The sequence below is a fragment of the Ambystoma mexicanum genome, chromosome 5p (assembly GCF_040938575.1).
Source record: "Ambystoma mexicanum isolate Mex_15411 chromosome 5p, UKY_AmexF1_1, whole genome shotgun sequence".
Taxonomy (NCBI): Eukaryota; Metazoa; Chordata; class Amphibia; order Caudata; family Ambystomatidae; genus Ambystoma; species Ambystoma mexicanum.
In genome coordinates, this window is record NC_090930.1 from 297,170,578 (window position 1) to 297,187,241 (window position 16,664).

Genomic DNA, 16,664 nt, shown 5'->3' on the forward strand with positions numbered 1-16,664 from the left:
AGGTTTCCTGATTGGATTAAAAACTTAGACTGTGTAACTAATACACTATCCTACACGGTCTCTACATCATATGATGTCAACAAATGTAAATTCACTAATGCGGTGTAAGTCACAAAACGTATGCTTAGTGTTCATTTACAGTGTTGAAGGCCATGTTATGTTGTGGTCATTTTCTGTGTTGATCATTCCTACTGTAAGTGTTCAACAGTTTTCGGTCATTGTAGTGTTTACAAGACACTGTGTTCTAACATAATTGGCACTACTGATTGATAAATGACATGCTTACTTTTCTATAAATACAACAGCGAAATAATAAAGAGCTGTAGAAGGACTACAGTTGGTCTTGTGTATTTCTAGGTCGCATATCCATGAGACAAAGTTGTTACTGCCCCATTGGATCTATGCAAGGGTACAAATGTTACTGCATTAGATAATTGCAAAGATTCAAATTCTAGAGGTTAGGACCCCCCCCCATTCATGTGTTTGCTCAGCCCATTGTCCTTCCCACTTTAGGGCTGTCCCTTTTTGTTACCTAAGCTTCCTTACCTATGGCTACTCTAGAGGTGCTCTCCGAAAGGAAAGATTTGACGCAGCAGGTAGCTTTGTGGGAGAATTTGAAGTTATCAGTAAGGGTATTGCATGGTTTGTTGTGGTCTAACGGATCAAACGCAGCTGATAGATCTAGTAGTAGTAAGGATGCACATGTCCCCAGAGTCTCTTATTGAATCCATTTGGATTTTAAGGTCTAGTAACGCTGTTTTGGTACTATGACTAGGCCTGAATCCAGATTGTCTGGCACCTAGGAGTTGATTTTGTTCAAAATGATTTTGTATTTGGCTGTACGCAATTTTGTCAATTATTTTTAGTTGGAACGGAACTGTCGTTATGGGTCTATAATTGGTGGGTACAGTGGGGTCCAGTGAGGGTTTTTTAAGAAGTGGGTTGACCCAAACTTCTTTGATGTTAGCTGGGACGGTATTGGTGTGGAATGAGGCGATGACGAAGTATGTGATGATGGGGGTTAGAGTGGGTGCACAAAGATTGATAAGGTGGGCTGGGCAAAGGTGGCCACCGATAGTACTAGAACGGAAGGCACCCCACTGTACCCTGTAGCACACACCAGGCCAAAAAAGCCAAGCAAATTCACCGCCACAGGCACACATCAAATATACCACATTGGTCAAGTAAAAGGCAGCACAGGCCCTCAACATGCAAAGTAACCATTGGGATGTGCAGGGATGATTATGGAATCCAGATTATAGAGGCACATGCATATGCTGCAGTGTAGGATGGGCACAAGTCGTCGTGCATTGCCAAATGCAAGGGGAACGCACCCCAATGGCACTACAGTGTACTCAAATAAGTGCATGAAAGTGAAAAGCATGCACCACTTAGTCAGGACAGGGAAGTACGACCATTAACTTTCTGAAAGTAACACAGTTTCATTCCACTTGCAAGTCACTCAAGCTACCCACTGTTACCCTGGCTCATGACCCCAATAAGGAACCCTGGGATGCAACATGGAATTACCTACAATGAGGCACACAGACTGGAGGGGCACTTATATACAGTCCCGAGGAGGTTGGGAAGGTTGTGTGTGAGATGGTGTATACTATGTGCATATGGAGGAATGTACCATTGCCTGCTGAAGAGGACTTGGCATAGGCAGACTCGGACGAGGAGGGTGATGAGACATGAGCTGGCAGACCAGCACAGGATGGCCGTGCAGAAGGAAGGGATGGGCCCATGCAGCCTCAAGAATTCATATACATTTTTTCTGAAAACAATATCCACAATTCACATTGTAAATAGTCAATCATTGCATTAAAATCTCTGACACGACACAAAAGACTACCGATCTCCACTTATGATGCAAGCTCCATTTATTTAGTCAGTGACACGCATGCCCCCCACCTCTCTCAATCCCCAACATCCATGCCCCTCCACCTTGCTAAATTCCTGTTGTCATCTTGGTGTCAGGCAATTATTTTGTACAGTGCTTCTCTTGGCCAGAAGGTGCCCTTGCTGTCTGAGTGGCAGTGTGCAATGAATGACCTCTTATGGGAACTCCCTGCTTGTGACCCTTTTGTGGGGCTAACAGAGGCAGACCTGACAGACTCCACGCCACGCATGTGTTGCATCATGAGGAGAAGTTCCCTCTGCATGTTTTTCAGGCCCCTTGACAGTGCCTTGGTAAGTTCCTGCACCCTCTGGTCCACCAAAGCAGATTATGATTGGTGTCAGCACTGAAGGTGCCATTTCCCTGGCTATTCTCCTTGAGGCCCGGTCACAGCATCCTGCATTGCCTGTGTATGCTGCAGGTGGAGCTCTATGAGCTCTTCTATCATCTTCTGCCGCTGCTCCATTCTTGTGAGCCTCTCGCAGATGGCAGATGAGGCATCAATGGGCAGGGCAGCAGATGGGCGAAAAGGTGAGGTGGTGGGTGTGACATCACTCTCACAATTCGCCACCATCCAAAGCGTCATCACCGTCATCAGGCTGTGTGAGTGACTGCAGGTCTACAGCAACAGATTGTAGAGGACTGATCACAGGATAACCTAGGCCTGAAGGGGGTGGCCTGGACAAGAGCAGGTTAACTCCAGCCCCACCTATGACTGGTTACAAAGAGCTGATGCCGAAGACCGATAAAGGGTGCATGGTGGTACTGGTCTCCAGTGGTAATCCTGCTTGACTTGACCCAGGTTAACTGCTGGCATTTGAGGTCCTGATGGGTGCAGCAGCAGATATGGGGGCAGGCAGCTTGGTTGAAGTGGCCATTGCAGCGGTCACTACAGGGTTGAGAATACCAGTGGAGGTGGCAGCTACTTCCGTGAACACGTTTGATAGAGCGTTTTGGGCTACGGTCTTGGGCTGACTGCCTGAAGTCTTGAGTGCATGGGTGGCAGAAGAGGTGTTGATGGGCACGGCATGTGGAGGCTCTACATCACTGCCGCTGGTACCTTGACCGCTCTGTGTATCTCTAATGAGTAAATACCTAGATTCAGTTGTCTTGTAAACTGTGGCAGGTACATGCACAGAACACAGGAAATGGTCAGGGGCCTGGCTTCATCTACGAATCTGGGTCTCATGCCTGTTGTGCATACAGTGCACTGGGTTGTGTGTTGGCTATGCACCTTTAACATTACTTAGCTGGTCTATGACTGATACAGGGTGCATGTGTTTCATCGTACTGGTGTGACGGCTAGGGTGTGTCCCCTGGGTTATTGGTGCAGGTGAATACAGTCCTGGTAATACATTTGTGGAGGGTGTCTGTCCAGGCCTATGTGTCTTGACATGCTTGTGGTAGTACTCTGACTCATGAGGTAGCCACCTTTTTGGATGCTGTATGGCACATGTATTGGCTCATGTGTGGGGGCTTGGTAATATCTATCATCTGACATGGTGCATATGGCATGACCAGGGGTATTTCTCGGTTGCTGGTCATGACATTGTGCATTTCTGGCTGTCACAGGTGCATGTGGTTTCTAGTCTGTTGGTGTCTACTGTAATCACATTTGTTTAAATTTGTTGCCACATGATGCAGCTTCCAGGTGTACACATGACATTTGTGGACATACACATTTCTGTGGCAGTGTTGATGGTGAGCCAAAAAGAGATTCAACATCAACATTTTCACCTCTGTGCTAGCCTAATGCTGACTGGGATACATGCCCTGCCTTCACATTCCCTATCCCCATGGTGTGATTTTGTACTCGCCTGGTTCTGATTGGCTTCCTGTTCCCGCCTCTGCTGCTCACACTCCCTGTATCATAATCTGAGAAGGATGCTTGCCACTCTATCCTCCCAGCGGGTAAGGTGCAGTGGCTCCACTGTGCTTCCTCCAGTGGCAGTTGTCTCACAGTATGAGTGGCGAGGAGACTGCGCACACACACCTTGAGGTCATTCCACCTCTTCCTGCAGTCTTCCACATCCCGCTACACAGTGGCCACTGCCACTACCTTGTCCCTTCTGTCGGCCCATATTGTGCTCTTGTGGCGGACAGATGTTTTGTGCTGATTTCCCCGAAACAGATCATCAGCATTGGCCCCACCACATATGCCAATATCTGCAGCTCTGCTTCAATGAATTTAGGTTTGCGAGCCCTCTATTCTGGCACCCTCGTCTTGCATTTGTCTACCGACATGTTTGCACTATGTCTGACATCTGGATGGCAAAAGGAAATAGTGGCTTGCCGATGGATTGTGTTTTTAATGGTGGCTGCTGTTAGGAAAGCTTCTCTTTTAGGCAACCTTTCTACCCTATTCTATGGAGCCCCAAATGTTGTGCTTTTTGTTTTAAACCTTGTCCTGACTTTTTACAGTGAAAAGCCTTCAGCTTAACTTCACTGGTCTTTTGCTCATTTATTATGGGGAAACTGGCCAGTCCTTTAGACTGTCAGGTCTAGGAAACTATGTTTCCCTTATGTCTTTTTACATGTTGTCTGTTTTGAGTAACTTTATCATATTGCAGAATGCATCTTTCAATTCAGTGCAATGGAGATACTTGTGGGTCACCCTAGGCCTACACTCTCAGAGTATTTTTGGTTACTTTTAAATGTGCCTAAAGACCAGCTGGTGCCCGCAGTTACATGTTTACAATTAATTCCTAAATTTTCAGTTAGCTCTCTCACGTTTACTGCATTTGCCTACTAACTTTGGCTAGTGTCCTAACGTGGCCATGCCACAAGGTTTTTCGATTGTTCTTTGGCCATTTTGTTATTTTGCCTTCTTCCTGTCTTCTAAGGTTACGAAATTACTTTCATGATCATTTATTTACCTGGGAAAGCAGTGGATTGCACAGGCTGGTGCATGCCATGTGTGTTGGGACCCAGGAAGTGGATTGGCACTGTCTGGTCCCAATCCACATACGGGTGCCAGTGTATCTGGGTGTGTATGCATGAATCAGACCGACAGTGGTGCCTGATTGGGCTACTGCTGCTGTGCATGTGTGGGGAAGATCTTCATATTAGAGGGCTGAGTTTGATCACTCCCCTGAATTTAGAATATGAAGAGTCCTGCAGCCACTCCAGAAGTTCAGAAGAGCCAAGTACCCTATGCAGACGACGGAAGACCCAAGGGCGAATCCTGAAGAGGCCTGGCGACCATCTCTTGCTTCTGTACCGCCTAAGCCCTGTCTGGCTACTGATCTCAGAAGACCCCTGCTAGTGCTTCAACCCTTTTGACTGTTGGGAACGACCAGCCTCAATGTCTTCTTGCGGTCGTGCAGCTTGGAGTCTTCGGAAGTGTTCCTGGGCGACCTGGTGGACTGACCAACCGTGATTTAGGCCACTGCATCAGAAGCATCACTATTCTGCATTTTTGCCCAGAACTTCAGTGGTCGCCAGCTAATCCCATAAGCCGCCTTTCTGCAAAGTTTCAGCCTCACAGCATCATAGGGCCTGTACTGGAAGACCGCGACTACTGAAACACCTGCTGTCCCCAGTGTGCAGCGACTGTCGCTGGAACCGGCATCCCCCGTCTTGTAGAGTGTCCTAAAGAATCCTGCATCGGTGCCTGCTGCATTTCTCCATTGGAAAGGGTTGCACTCAGCTCCGCGGCCAGACTGGAACTTCACTTGCACCCACAGCTCCTGGACATCTTCTACTGGATCCAACGGTGGGAAAACCTACCTCCAACGACTCCCCTTCGACCTGCCAATTCATTGGGAAAATTTACAATATGCGTAGTGAGTAGCCGCCATACTTACCAGTGCCCCTATCTCCTTCATTATAAAGTTTGTGCAGAACTGTGATTTGTTTTACAATCCTTTACTTTTGCAACCCCTGTTGTAAAAGCCCTTCAAAAGAGAAGCAACATACTTTACTCACCATTAAGCCCCTTGGAAAGTCTTCTGAACTAATCTTCACATCCAGTGGAACATGTCCCTAACTTTTTTCCCAACTTCTAAAAGTAGTTGTGAACTTTTGGGAACAAGGCCTCATTCAATTTAGGATAGGACCTTTCAAGTTCGGGTTACTATTCCTGTGCACTGTTGGTGCAAATGTTAACTACTTGCCTTTCCTTTTAGGTATTGGGGCAGTGAACTGTGTACTTTGCACTTACTAACTGTGACTATATATATATGTTTTATATTTTAGTATTGTGTGATAACATTACCTGCTTGATTCATTTCCTAGTGTGTTTTTGGGCTTATAATATAGCAGTTTTATACTTACTGTCTAAGTGTAATCCTTGTATATTTCCCTGTGTGGACTTCCTGTGGACCTCTGACCCCACTCGCCTTTCCTGTGACTTAGCCTTGACCACTCTCCATGCTACCTTGATTGGTTTGGATAAACTCCCAGAGTTTCCCCTCCTGTTCACAGTAACACGGGTGGCCTTCTAAAACTCTGTCCACCAGGCCGGAGTATAGAAATCCATTTTAGCTGCCGCTGAACTTCCCGTTTGCGATATGATGCTATTTCTGCCCAGCAGTAATTCCTCAATTTTCCCGAAGGTAACAGTAATTCCACCAAATTTGGCAGATTTAACCTTGTATGTAATTTTTCGGCAGTAATTACGCCAGGCAGAAATACAGCTAACCCCGATGGTTTGCAAATGCTCCCATCAACCTGTGATATGGTGGTAATTCCGCCAGACATGATGGCAGTAACAGTAATTCTGTCCTACAGACTTACTGCCCTACTTGTAACAAGGGCCATTGTGTTATCTGAGCAGACATGTTTAAATGAAAATCAAGCAATACTCAAAGGGCATTTACTTTTAAAAGAATTTGAATAGGTTTTGCATCAAGTATCATAGAATAGAAGTAATCCTTATTTCCGGGCCTTTTCGAAAAATGTGAATTTATCAAAGTATACTCGGTTTTGTTGCTTTTCAAAATCAGCCTATTTGACTGCATCCAGTTTTGGATCATTCCAAAGACAGTTGATGGATGCTCACTGTCATGTCAAAAATCATGGGTTAGCTTGAAAAATAGCTCTCATCATCACAGTGAAAGGCCAACTTCAGTGTTTTCAGGACATCATGGAATTTATTAGTATATATATTGAATAATAGAGGAGAAAAATCAGAGCCCTTGGGAGACGGCATTGAGGGGGCTGCTGGTTGACATGAATAGGTCTTGCAGTTCAGCCCACCACCAGTTTTCCCACCTACTACGAGGCTACTTAAGAACTCCATGCCCGGTCCAGACAGACTGCATTGAGGAGCCTGCTGGCCACGTGACGTGGTCCTGGCACCCAGCTGCTCCTCCCACCACCAGTTTTCCTTCCTTCAAGGAGGCTACTTAAAGACTCCATGCAGACCACATTGAGGCGGCGGCTGGTCACGTAACCTGGTCCTTCCACTCAGCTGCTCCGCCCACCACCTATTTCACCAGTCCTCCTTGGGTGTCCTCGACGCCGGCATCCTCAGCAAATGACAGACAAGGACCTCATCTGGCCTGATAGAGCCAAGGGCCATACCCCCTATCCTGCATTCCACTTCTATAGTAGTCGCTGAAGAACTGCTTGCCAAAAGACATCACTATGTATCTTCTCGGACTGCAGCCCATGCCCACCCTTGCCAGGGTTTCAATGGCCAAGCGCACTGGGCAGCCCTGGCACTCTACCCTATTGAACCTCATCAATATTTCTTTTTCTCCCATCCAACACACACAGGCCACATGCATGTGCCCCCTCATGATGACCAGTGCTCGTTCAGCAGTCACTCACGCCGGAGTGATCGCCAACTCCATCTTGGATTTCAGCCTTGACTCCTGCGTCATCATCGAACCATGATGTGCTGCATCCTCCTCATGTTTTTGACGTCCTCCTGCCACCTTGCTACTGCATCGAACATGCTGACCAGCCAGGCATGGCAGGAGGTGGAGCGGCAGTCAGCCACAGGAGTGATTGACCATGGTCCATCATCCCCTCTTCCAGAACAAGCTTGCTCCAATTACTCACCTGCTGGTTCCCTTGATCGCACTCGGAATCCATCACCTTTTACCTCATCTACAGACCACCCCAAAGGAGTGACTATTTCAATGACCATATCTCCAACTCGCTCTCCTTTGTGAAATGACCACACACCAATAATGTCTTTCTCTGAGATTTGAACGTTCCTGAGTCCCATGCAGACAACTACACTTTTCACATTGACCAGACCCATGGACCAAATTGTACTTTCCCCACGCACAAAAAATCCAACACCCTGCACCTAGTCTTTACATAATCCTGCCTCATCACCTGCACAGACCCTATCCAACTTGACTGGTCTGACCTCACTGCGATGCACTGTCCATCTCTGACTCGTCAGGCTTAACACCCTCTTACTGAGTGCCACTTATTCAAAACTTTTTGGCCAGTGAGCTAGACGCACACTTCAGACTTTTCCTGCCACAAGGAATGCCTCGGTCCTCCTATAATGATTCAACAATACGCAATACCCTCTCTAGTGGTTAGGACACACAGGATCCCACTGGGGAGGGCGGACCTCCCACCCCCCTGGGGACAAGGAATATCCAAGTCAGAGTTCCATACCCCTGTACCAAGACCCCAGTGTTCGTTGGTTATGTGGGATGTAAACCTGTTAATAATATACAGTGCCCCTTTAAAGTGGATGGCTGCATTACTGACCTGTTCTCAATTCCACCTCCTGGAGAAACTGCTGACCAATGGAATTCTCCTTTCCTTTCCAAGGAGGAACTGTAGACCAGTTGGAAACTAGCCAGAGGAAAGAGCATATAACAGGGAACACTGACCGTTGGCATGTGTCAAGACGCGGGAGAGGGATGAGATCCCCCCTACGAAGGAAGGATGGCCATGCAGAGAACGTGGTGGGTGCAGAGCAAATGCTCCATTAGGAGCCCAGCCAGTTTTGAAGAAGGCAGAGAATCCATATAGGAGGGGGCTTTGAGGCAGGAAGTAAGCCAAACAAGAGACAGAAGAACTGAGGTCCTGTCGCCCCGACACCGAAGTCCCGAACGGGAGAGCTGACGGCATATACTGAAAAGGGGTGGACTGGCAAGAGTCAGAAAAAAACTATGCCAGTGACAATCCCCACCACGAGAGAGAAGGAATGCGGTCACAGAGGGGGACAGGTTGAAGGGCGGTAAGGCCAATGCAAACAGGACTGAGTGAGCCCAACGCCCACCTGGAGCGTAGAAAGGGAAGACCCCAAAATGGTGTGGGAGAACTGTAATAATCTGGGCTGGGCAAGCCCGTAGCCCACCTGTGGCAGAGAAAGGGAAGACCCCATAAGGGGGAGAGAAAACTAATAATCTTGGCTGAGGGAGCCCATAGCCCACCTGGCGCAGAAAAAGAGAAGATCACGCAAGAGAGTGAGAGAACTATAATAATACGGGCTGAGCAAGCCCATAGCCCACCTGGGGTGGGGAAAGTGTAGAGCCTTGAAAGGGGTAAAGTGCTCCATGGAATAGGGCTAACCAAGCCTATAGCTCAACAAGGGTTTAGGAACTTAAAACCCTATGGAGGATTGTAGAAACCATATTACATAGTTGTGAGCCATGCCCTAGCCCATTCATTGCTGAGGAAAGGGATATTCCTGAAAGGGATGACAGAAGGAAAAGGTACTGTAGGGCTGAGCAATCCCTTTGTCTATCTAAGGCTACAAGTTGGAACAATGTGAGAGCCAGAGAATGGACTTGGTTGGTTCCATTGTAAATATCGATATAGTCAGTTTACAAGGATACCTCCTTGGAGAAGGGATACTCTTGCCACTTTTTGGACTAATTGATGATGACCTTTTAGTATTCGAAACTAAGAGACATTTCTTTTGTTTTTTGGATTTTCTTTTAGGACAAATTTGCAAAGCCTGGATCTGAAAGAAACTGAGAAAATTGTGGATGGGGGCCAGATAAGCAGCCACCACTGATATTCCAAAATGGGGGGTGTAACCCGTATGCTGAGTTATAACTTAACAATCTTTCGGTTTTCCATTATTAGTGGTAGGACAGCGATAGGTTGGCTCAGAGTTTGACAGAGGACTGAGTTAATTTTGTAAAGGCGTCCTGATGAGCACCCTTGTTGTTTTCTAGCATGTGGAACTCATTATAGAAATTGGGTTCGGAGTAGGTTTTCTTTCCTTTTACTAATAAACTACAGTGTTTAAACATGTCCACTTGCCTGTCTCTTATGTTTGACTTACCACAGAATGCCTAGGGCCTGAGTCAAAGTATAAGAAGTACATGACTCAATTGACTTAACATTTCTGGAACATGTGTGTCCTCTGGATTGCCCCCCCCCCCAACTTTGCGAGGGACACAACTGTGTTCCTTGCAAAGCTCCCATCTCCTCAGAGATACATAGTCCTTTCCCCTGGAAGTATACTTTTACTACACAACCCTGTCCTCCGAGAAGCAGACATGTATTACAAGTAATAGTGGTGGCTGCTGTAATTTTACTTGGTCTCTCTTTGGGTTCAAACATCAAGCATAAGGTCTCTTTTTGCTGTATGTTACACTGTTCAATCTGGATTAGCACAGCTTTTTTGCTTATATTCATCTGCCATAAAGAATATGAATTATGGCACTCCCTTCTCCCTCTTTGGTACCAGTTTGGTAGATTGTAAAACATGATAGAATTAATCTTCAGAGCAAAGCACATAGGATTGCGTGCTGATATTCAAGAATGACAAACCTCCAAAGCGTCTATGGTGGAGTTTATGAACAATCTCAGATAGAGGTATGCAAGGAGACTGTATGGAGTTGAACACAAGTCGTGCATACGCACGGTGAACACAAACTCGGTAGCCAAGCCCTTCAATCAATACGGATGTTCGATTGCCCAGATGCAATTTCAGGTCCCTGAGGTAATCAATGCAAAGGGGCTTTGTGGAGACATTGACCGAAGAAGGGCACAAAGGAAGGCTTTTTGGGTGCATAGACTGTACTCCTTGGTCCCAAATGGTATGAACGAAGAATTCAACCTGCTCTGTTTTTTATGAGATCATACAGAGACTCTTTGTTTAGGCAAACTCCTGAAAGACCTGATACACACTTTGATGTTTGAAAGATGTGGGCAGTGGAGGTAACTGTCCATCTTCATAATGCACTGGGAAGCAATAACATAAGTGTGCAGGGTCTGAAGGACATGCTAAAACACACAGATGTTTAAAAGATGGGTGCAGCAGGGGTAACTATATTTCTTTGTCTTCACTTCTTTGCCATTTACCTTCTACAACCAAGAGGTTTCACTGATTGGACAAGGGCTTTGATCCACTATGTATCCAGCTCGGACTCATTGATGAGACATTCAGAACTCATTTTGGTTTCAAGCTGTTCTTCTAAAGACTGTGCAGTGACAAGGCATTACTTTGGATTGTTTCATGGATTGAGGTGTTCTAAGAAGTAACAAATTATCTGTCACCTGAAGATATATTGCTCACTCTACAAGAAGAAGAGCAACAACAAAACCTTTTCTAGGAGATGCCTTCAAACATGAGATCTGCAAAGCAGACTTTTGATTGTTACTGACTTACCAGATCTTTATAAATTCTAACGCTTAAGCATACATATTTTTCGGTGTTACTCTGGGAGACTTCCAAATGTGACATAATCTGCAGATGAAAGGTATATATTATGAGAATAAATGTCTTACTTTTTTATTTGCACTTGCCTGGCTATGATCGAAACAACTTCCTGATCCCAACCTGGTAGCTGAGGTATATATTTCTATCATTCAACATTTGCAACTAAAATAAGTATCCATCAAGACTTTACCCAAGGTAAGTAACTTAACCTTTTTATGAAGAAGACAAGACTGATGTATGGTTTGAGTGACTTGAGAACTTTTGCTAGGTGGGGCTATGTGAGAAAATGTTGGCTGAAATCACTGGCGATGTAGCATTTTCCATTGTTGGTCATGAATGGTTGTGACACAATTTCTGGGAGCATTTGTGCAGACAAATGGCATTGCTTTTGTAGTGCAAGCAGAGTTCTGAGATCAAGCAGTACTGTTTCACATTGCCCACATTTATGGAGCATGTATTTAGGGTCCATTAAATGACAGGCGATTGCAAGTAAGAAACATGATTGGGTGGCTTGATGGGTGCTTGTAGCCACTTTGGGAGCCTGAAAGCCAATGGTGTGGAATCTTTTAGTTTGGTTGCATAATCAGTCGGTGCTATTCTGGTGCTCTGGAGCTCTGCCGGTCTCAGGTGGGTCCAAACTGTCATGCCTTCAATGTCCCTGATTAAGAAAGCTGATGTGAGATCTTGTACTTAACTCCCTCAGATGTTTGACTGGTGGTACTGCCTTTTTGTGATGACATCCAGTGATCACTGGCATGCTACACTACCTCCAGACTTCATATCACCTCCAGGCTGATATGCTGCCGTGTTCTGCAGTCCTAGCAATAAAAAGGCTGGTTCTGTCTCCTTTATAAATAATTGGCAACAAAGGTTTGCAAATTCTAATTTTGAAATTGGCAGAAAACCTAACCTTGATTAATTGGTGGCCATTTACGGGTTGCATGCTGATGCTCTCTTCTGATGGAATCCCGTGGTATGGCTGCACTGTTTTAACATCCACGGAGGAAGCTGGTATGCATCCATGATAAAGAGACCTAGTACAGCCCTACGTGGAAAAAGAAATTGAGAAAGTGGTTTAGGTTTGGTTCAAAACATTTTCTTCGTTAACGATACACTTTTTACAGATATTTATTGTGCTCCCTGATGAACCATATTACATTGAGCTTCAGCCATTCTTTAAAACCATTGCTTGACAGGTTCTGTTCCTCACTTTACAGGTGCTTTCTTGTATCATAAGCTGTAAATGTCCATTTAGGAATTAATGTCAGACAGGCATTTAGCTAAATACCAAACCATGTGATATTTGACTTCTAGGTAAAAATGTGAAATCCATCCATGACCTCAATAGGTTACATCTCATCTGCATCCTGGACATCTGTCACCTGGGTAACGATCACGTGGAAATCGGCCTGAACAAAATTTACAATCCGGCAGAGGAAGCTGATGCTGCAAATCAACACCCTTGAATGTTGTGCTTTTCAGCTCTACATTTTAAAACGCCTATGTTTGTCTCTGTGTTTTAATGTGTCCTCGGTACAGAATCATGAACCTGCTTTTCATGTGCACAAACGTAAAAGGGTGCAATAATTAATAATTAATTATGAAAGTGAATAGACCGCCTGACCTCACCCTTCATCTGCAGGCAACTGGACATGTGATTTTCTTTACAGTAAATGCTTGAGGTGCATTGCTATTGAGCAATTAGTGATTTTGCCATGTGCAGTATTGGATACTTTTTTAATTAATAATTAACGATCTAACATTAAATAAACACATTGAAAATTATGGGAAACTTCATGCTACAGTATCTGTTTATTTGCACAACACAGCATTATGCGATTTTTAACTCCAAAATGCATTTATTAACAATATATGTTTAGTCAATTTTAAATAATGTATATATGTCTGTGTCTAAAACTCTTTGTAGTGCAAACATGCATATTTTAATATTTGGTCCTTAATAAAGATATGAAGTGGTTTCTTTTTTCTCTACTCGTGCTTTTGTTTGCTTTTAGCTTTTTATAAAGTGCTGTTTACATTCTGTGCTGTAAACAGGGAAAAACTAACCCTAGAATCCCACCACCGGTTCAGGAGTGGTGTTAGCAATGGAGACTGGAGAGGCTATGGGACGGCAAGGCAGTCAAGTGATAGGCAGACCAGGAGTGACCAGTATGTGCCCTTTTTCTTCCACAAACTAGAGTCTAATTTCACTGACTGGCAGTAAATGACAAGTACATACCTTTTATTTCATAGTCATGTACAGGGATCAAAATTAGGATTCCACAAACAGGCGCTAAAGGCAGCTCCTGGGTATCCAGCATTAATCAGTGACCAGGAACTAACACAGCGGGGAAAGGAGTTAGCATGTAAGATTCAGCAAATTAAAATATCATTTAAAATGCAAAGTTATCATTTTGTCAATTATTTATAACTCCTTATGCTTTAAATGTTGTTTAGATGTGTCCTAGTGTTTATTTATAGATTGTCACAAATGCACAGAGTTAAGTTCAAACAGGTGTGTTAGTTCGGCATCAAGAGGCATGGCGAGCAAAAAGTAGCTGTTGGTGTCAAGCTAACCAGGCTCTTCTAGGCTACATGCAGGAGCTAAATAGCTCCCAGCTCCCCTCAATTTCGAACCCTTATGTATACATCTAAAAGTAATGGAGCAGATTTACCATAGTGTTGCAGCCAGTCTGGCGGCATGTTACAGTAACATTATGCACTGAAATGACAAGTGTCTAGTTAAAGACAACTGTTTCCCTAGCGATTGGCAGCATAAGGTTGTATTAGCCTGCAATTGTGGGGATGTATTCTAGGACTTGTACATACATGTCACCAGGTTCTGGCATGAACAGTAAATTCTAGTCCTTCAAAATCTTGGTTAAGAGGTCAAGTCCAGGTTAGTAACCCTGACAATTGAGTATAGCAGCTACAAGGCAACAATATGCAAGAATCCTTGAAAGCTCCCAGGTAAGACCTTGTATCCAAAATCCCTCAACTCCAGCCCCCAGCCCGGACAATCACTCCTCACACCATTAACCTAGTTAAAAACCCGTAAACAACCCAGACGAGAGTCTTCCTCCAACAAGACTCAACACAGCCACCCCACTACACAAAACAAAAAAATCCAAATTAAGACAAGAAAATCCACAGGCGATGAACACAGCATGCATCACTTCATTATCCCTTGTGGTCAACTTGGTAAGACAAACCACAGAATAAATTTAAAAATGAATATTGTAGTTGAATATTGGTTTTACTCTTAAGGACTGGACTAGCCTACTGTATAGCTAACCCTTCCCGTCCTGGTGCCCATGGGACAATGGAAGCAAGAAAGAAGGCCACGATAGATGTGAGAAAGTGAAGAGAACCTATCAGTCTCTGTCCAATACATAATTCCACGTAAAATGATGTTGCATTTCAGGAGTTTGCTGGGTATTTAAACACAAATACGCATTGTGAAGATGACACGCTGTGACTGCTCAACAGACTCGGCCATTGTCCATGCAGCATGCAACCCATTTTCAACACTAAACGCATGATAGTTAAGGCACTGTTTAGACACAATATCGTGATTATCCAACAGGCATGGACATTGTTCAACACATAACTACCCTGACACGATCTTGGAAAAGTGATGGTAAAATACATGTAAATTGTGAACATGATGCAAGTTGCGTATATTGTGCTTATGAACTCTCTTATGTTTTGTTCTTTTTTTCTGTGTTGTGTAACGGTATGTTTTATTTCTATGTGTGGGGGTACCCTCTTAATGATTTCAATGTTTGGAATGTACACAAAACACTGATATGTTGTTCACATCTATATGAAGCGTAATATAGATTGAATACAGATTAGATAAGGCCCTGATGAAGGATTATGATATCTGAAATGCATTGGCCATTTTTTGTTTGCTTAAAAAATACACTGGCAAACCAGTTCTAAAAAACTCTACTCTTGAAAAACTTAATTAAAACCGGAGTATCACTATCAAATACAAGAAGACTTGGATATTTATTACAACATTTTTTTAGACTATTTAAGAATCCCAACGGTATATGTTTGCGGGCCACACCGAAGGCAGCTTAGCCTAGGTCTTCCTCTCCTATTTAAACACAAACACATAAAGCAGAATTTTGCGAACACATAGGAGCTAGAGACCTCATCTGACAGGAGAGTAGCAAATTTGGTTTTCAGTTGGATTTACTGATGGGGGAAATTTCTTAAAATTGCCTTTTCCCACATTGGACTGAATGCAGAGTATTTTTCCAAGACTGGCCCGGATTACCTTAAAGGGATTTGGGGAGCAGGTGGACAGATTGAAAGGCGCTTACCTGGGAGAGCTCCCTGAAGCCAGTAGGTGTCCATACCTTTCCTGGACCTTTGAAATACAAAGAGAAAAGTGAGTACTATGACTCCAGATTACACAATTTTCCAAATAATTAATTAAATCCCAGACAACAAAAGTGTTTTGGGCAACCCTGTTTTAAAGCTACATCACTGAAAGGGGCAATATAAGCGTATGTGCTTTGTGATTTAAATTTCAAACCCTAGGTAGCGTCATCATAATAAGTCTTTCCTTCTGTAATTTGGGTTCTCCAGTGGCCTTAGACATCTCAAATTGAAAAGCGGAATGAAAAGTAGTTTGGAGCCTCCAGTAGTCAATAAAGTAATTGAAATCTATTCCTTAATGAGCACGGATGTGGCGAGGGTGATTGCTTGACAATGGGGAAAGAGTTAGGCCCTACTGTCCCACCAATCCAAAAGAAACTGAATTCTAGAGAAACCCAAGCTTTTACAATGTTTTGCAACCAATCCAACATTAGAACAAATGTCAAGTAGTAGTGATGCCCAAGCTAGGAACCAATAGTTGGTCACAGGGAGTTTGTCAAACATTTTAGACTTAAATCAGTTCAAGACTAGGTGAACTAAGCAAACCAAAATATTTATCTGATATAAATACATGTTAATGTTTTGAGAAAAAAATAAGTACATTGTTTTGTTTCCATATTTATTGTGAGGCCTGCTTCACATTTTGATATCAAAGGGCTGGTGTGTTGGTGACAACTATAATTCCTCACTGTAGATTTAGAAGCAACCAAGAGAAATGTAATTGTACTCCACACATAGTTCTCCTTACAGTGCATGGACAATGAGGGCCTTGCACTC

The 16,664-nt window shown here is 44.1% G+C and overlaps 1 protein-coding gene across 2 annotated transcripts in view; it reads left to right on the plus strand.

The window, feature by feature from the left end:
* RADX (RPA1 related single stranded DNA binding protein, X-linked) overlaps positions 1-13,487 on the plus strand; it is a 586,560-nt gene extending 573,073 nt beyond the window's left edge. For both annotated transcript variants that reach the window (XM_069612730.1, XM_069612729.1), the window contains one exon: positions 12,810-13,487. In XM_069612730.1, the coding sequence (XP_069468831.1) occupies positions 12,810-12,961 (152 nt within the window). In that variant the 3' untranslated portion in view covers positions 12,962-13,487. The remainder of the gene's footprint in view (positions 1-12,809) is intronic.
* The last annotated feature ends 3,177 nt before the right edge of the window (positions 13,488-16,664 follow it).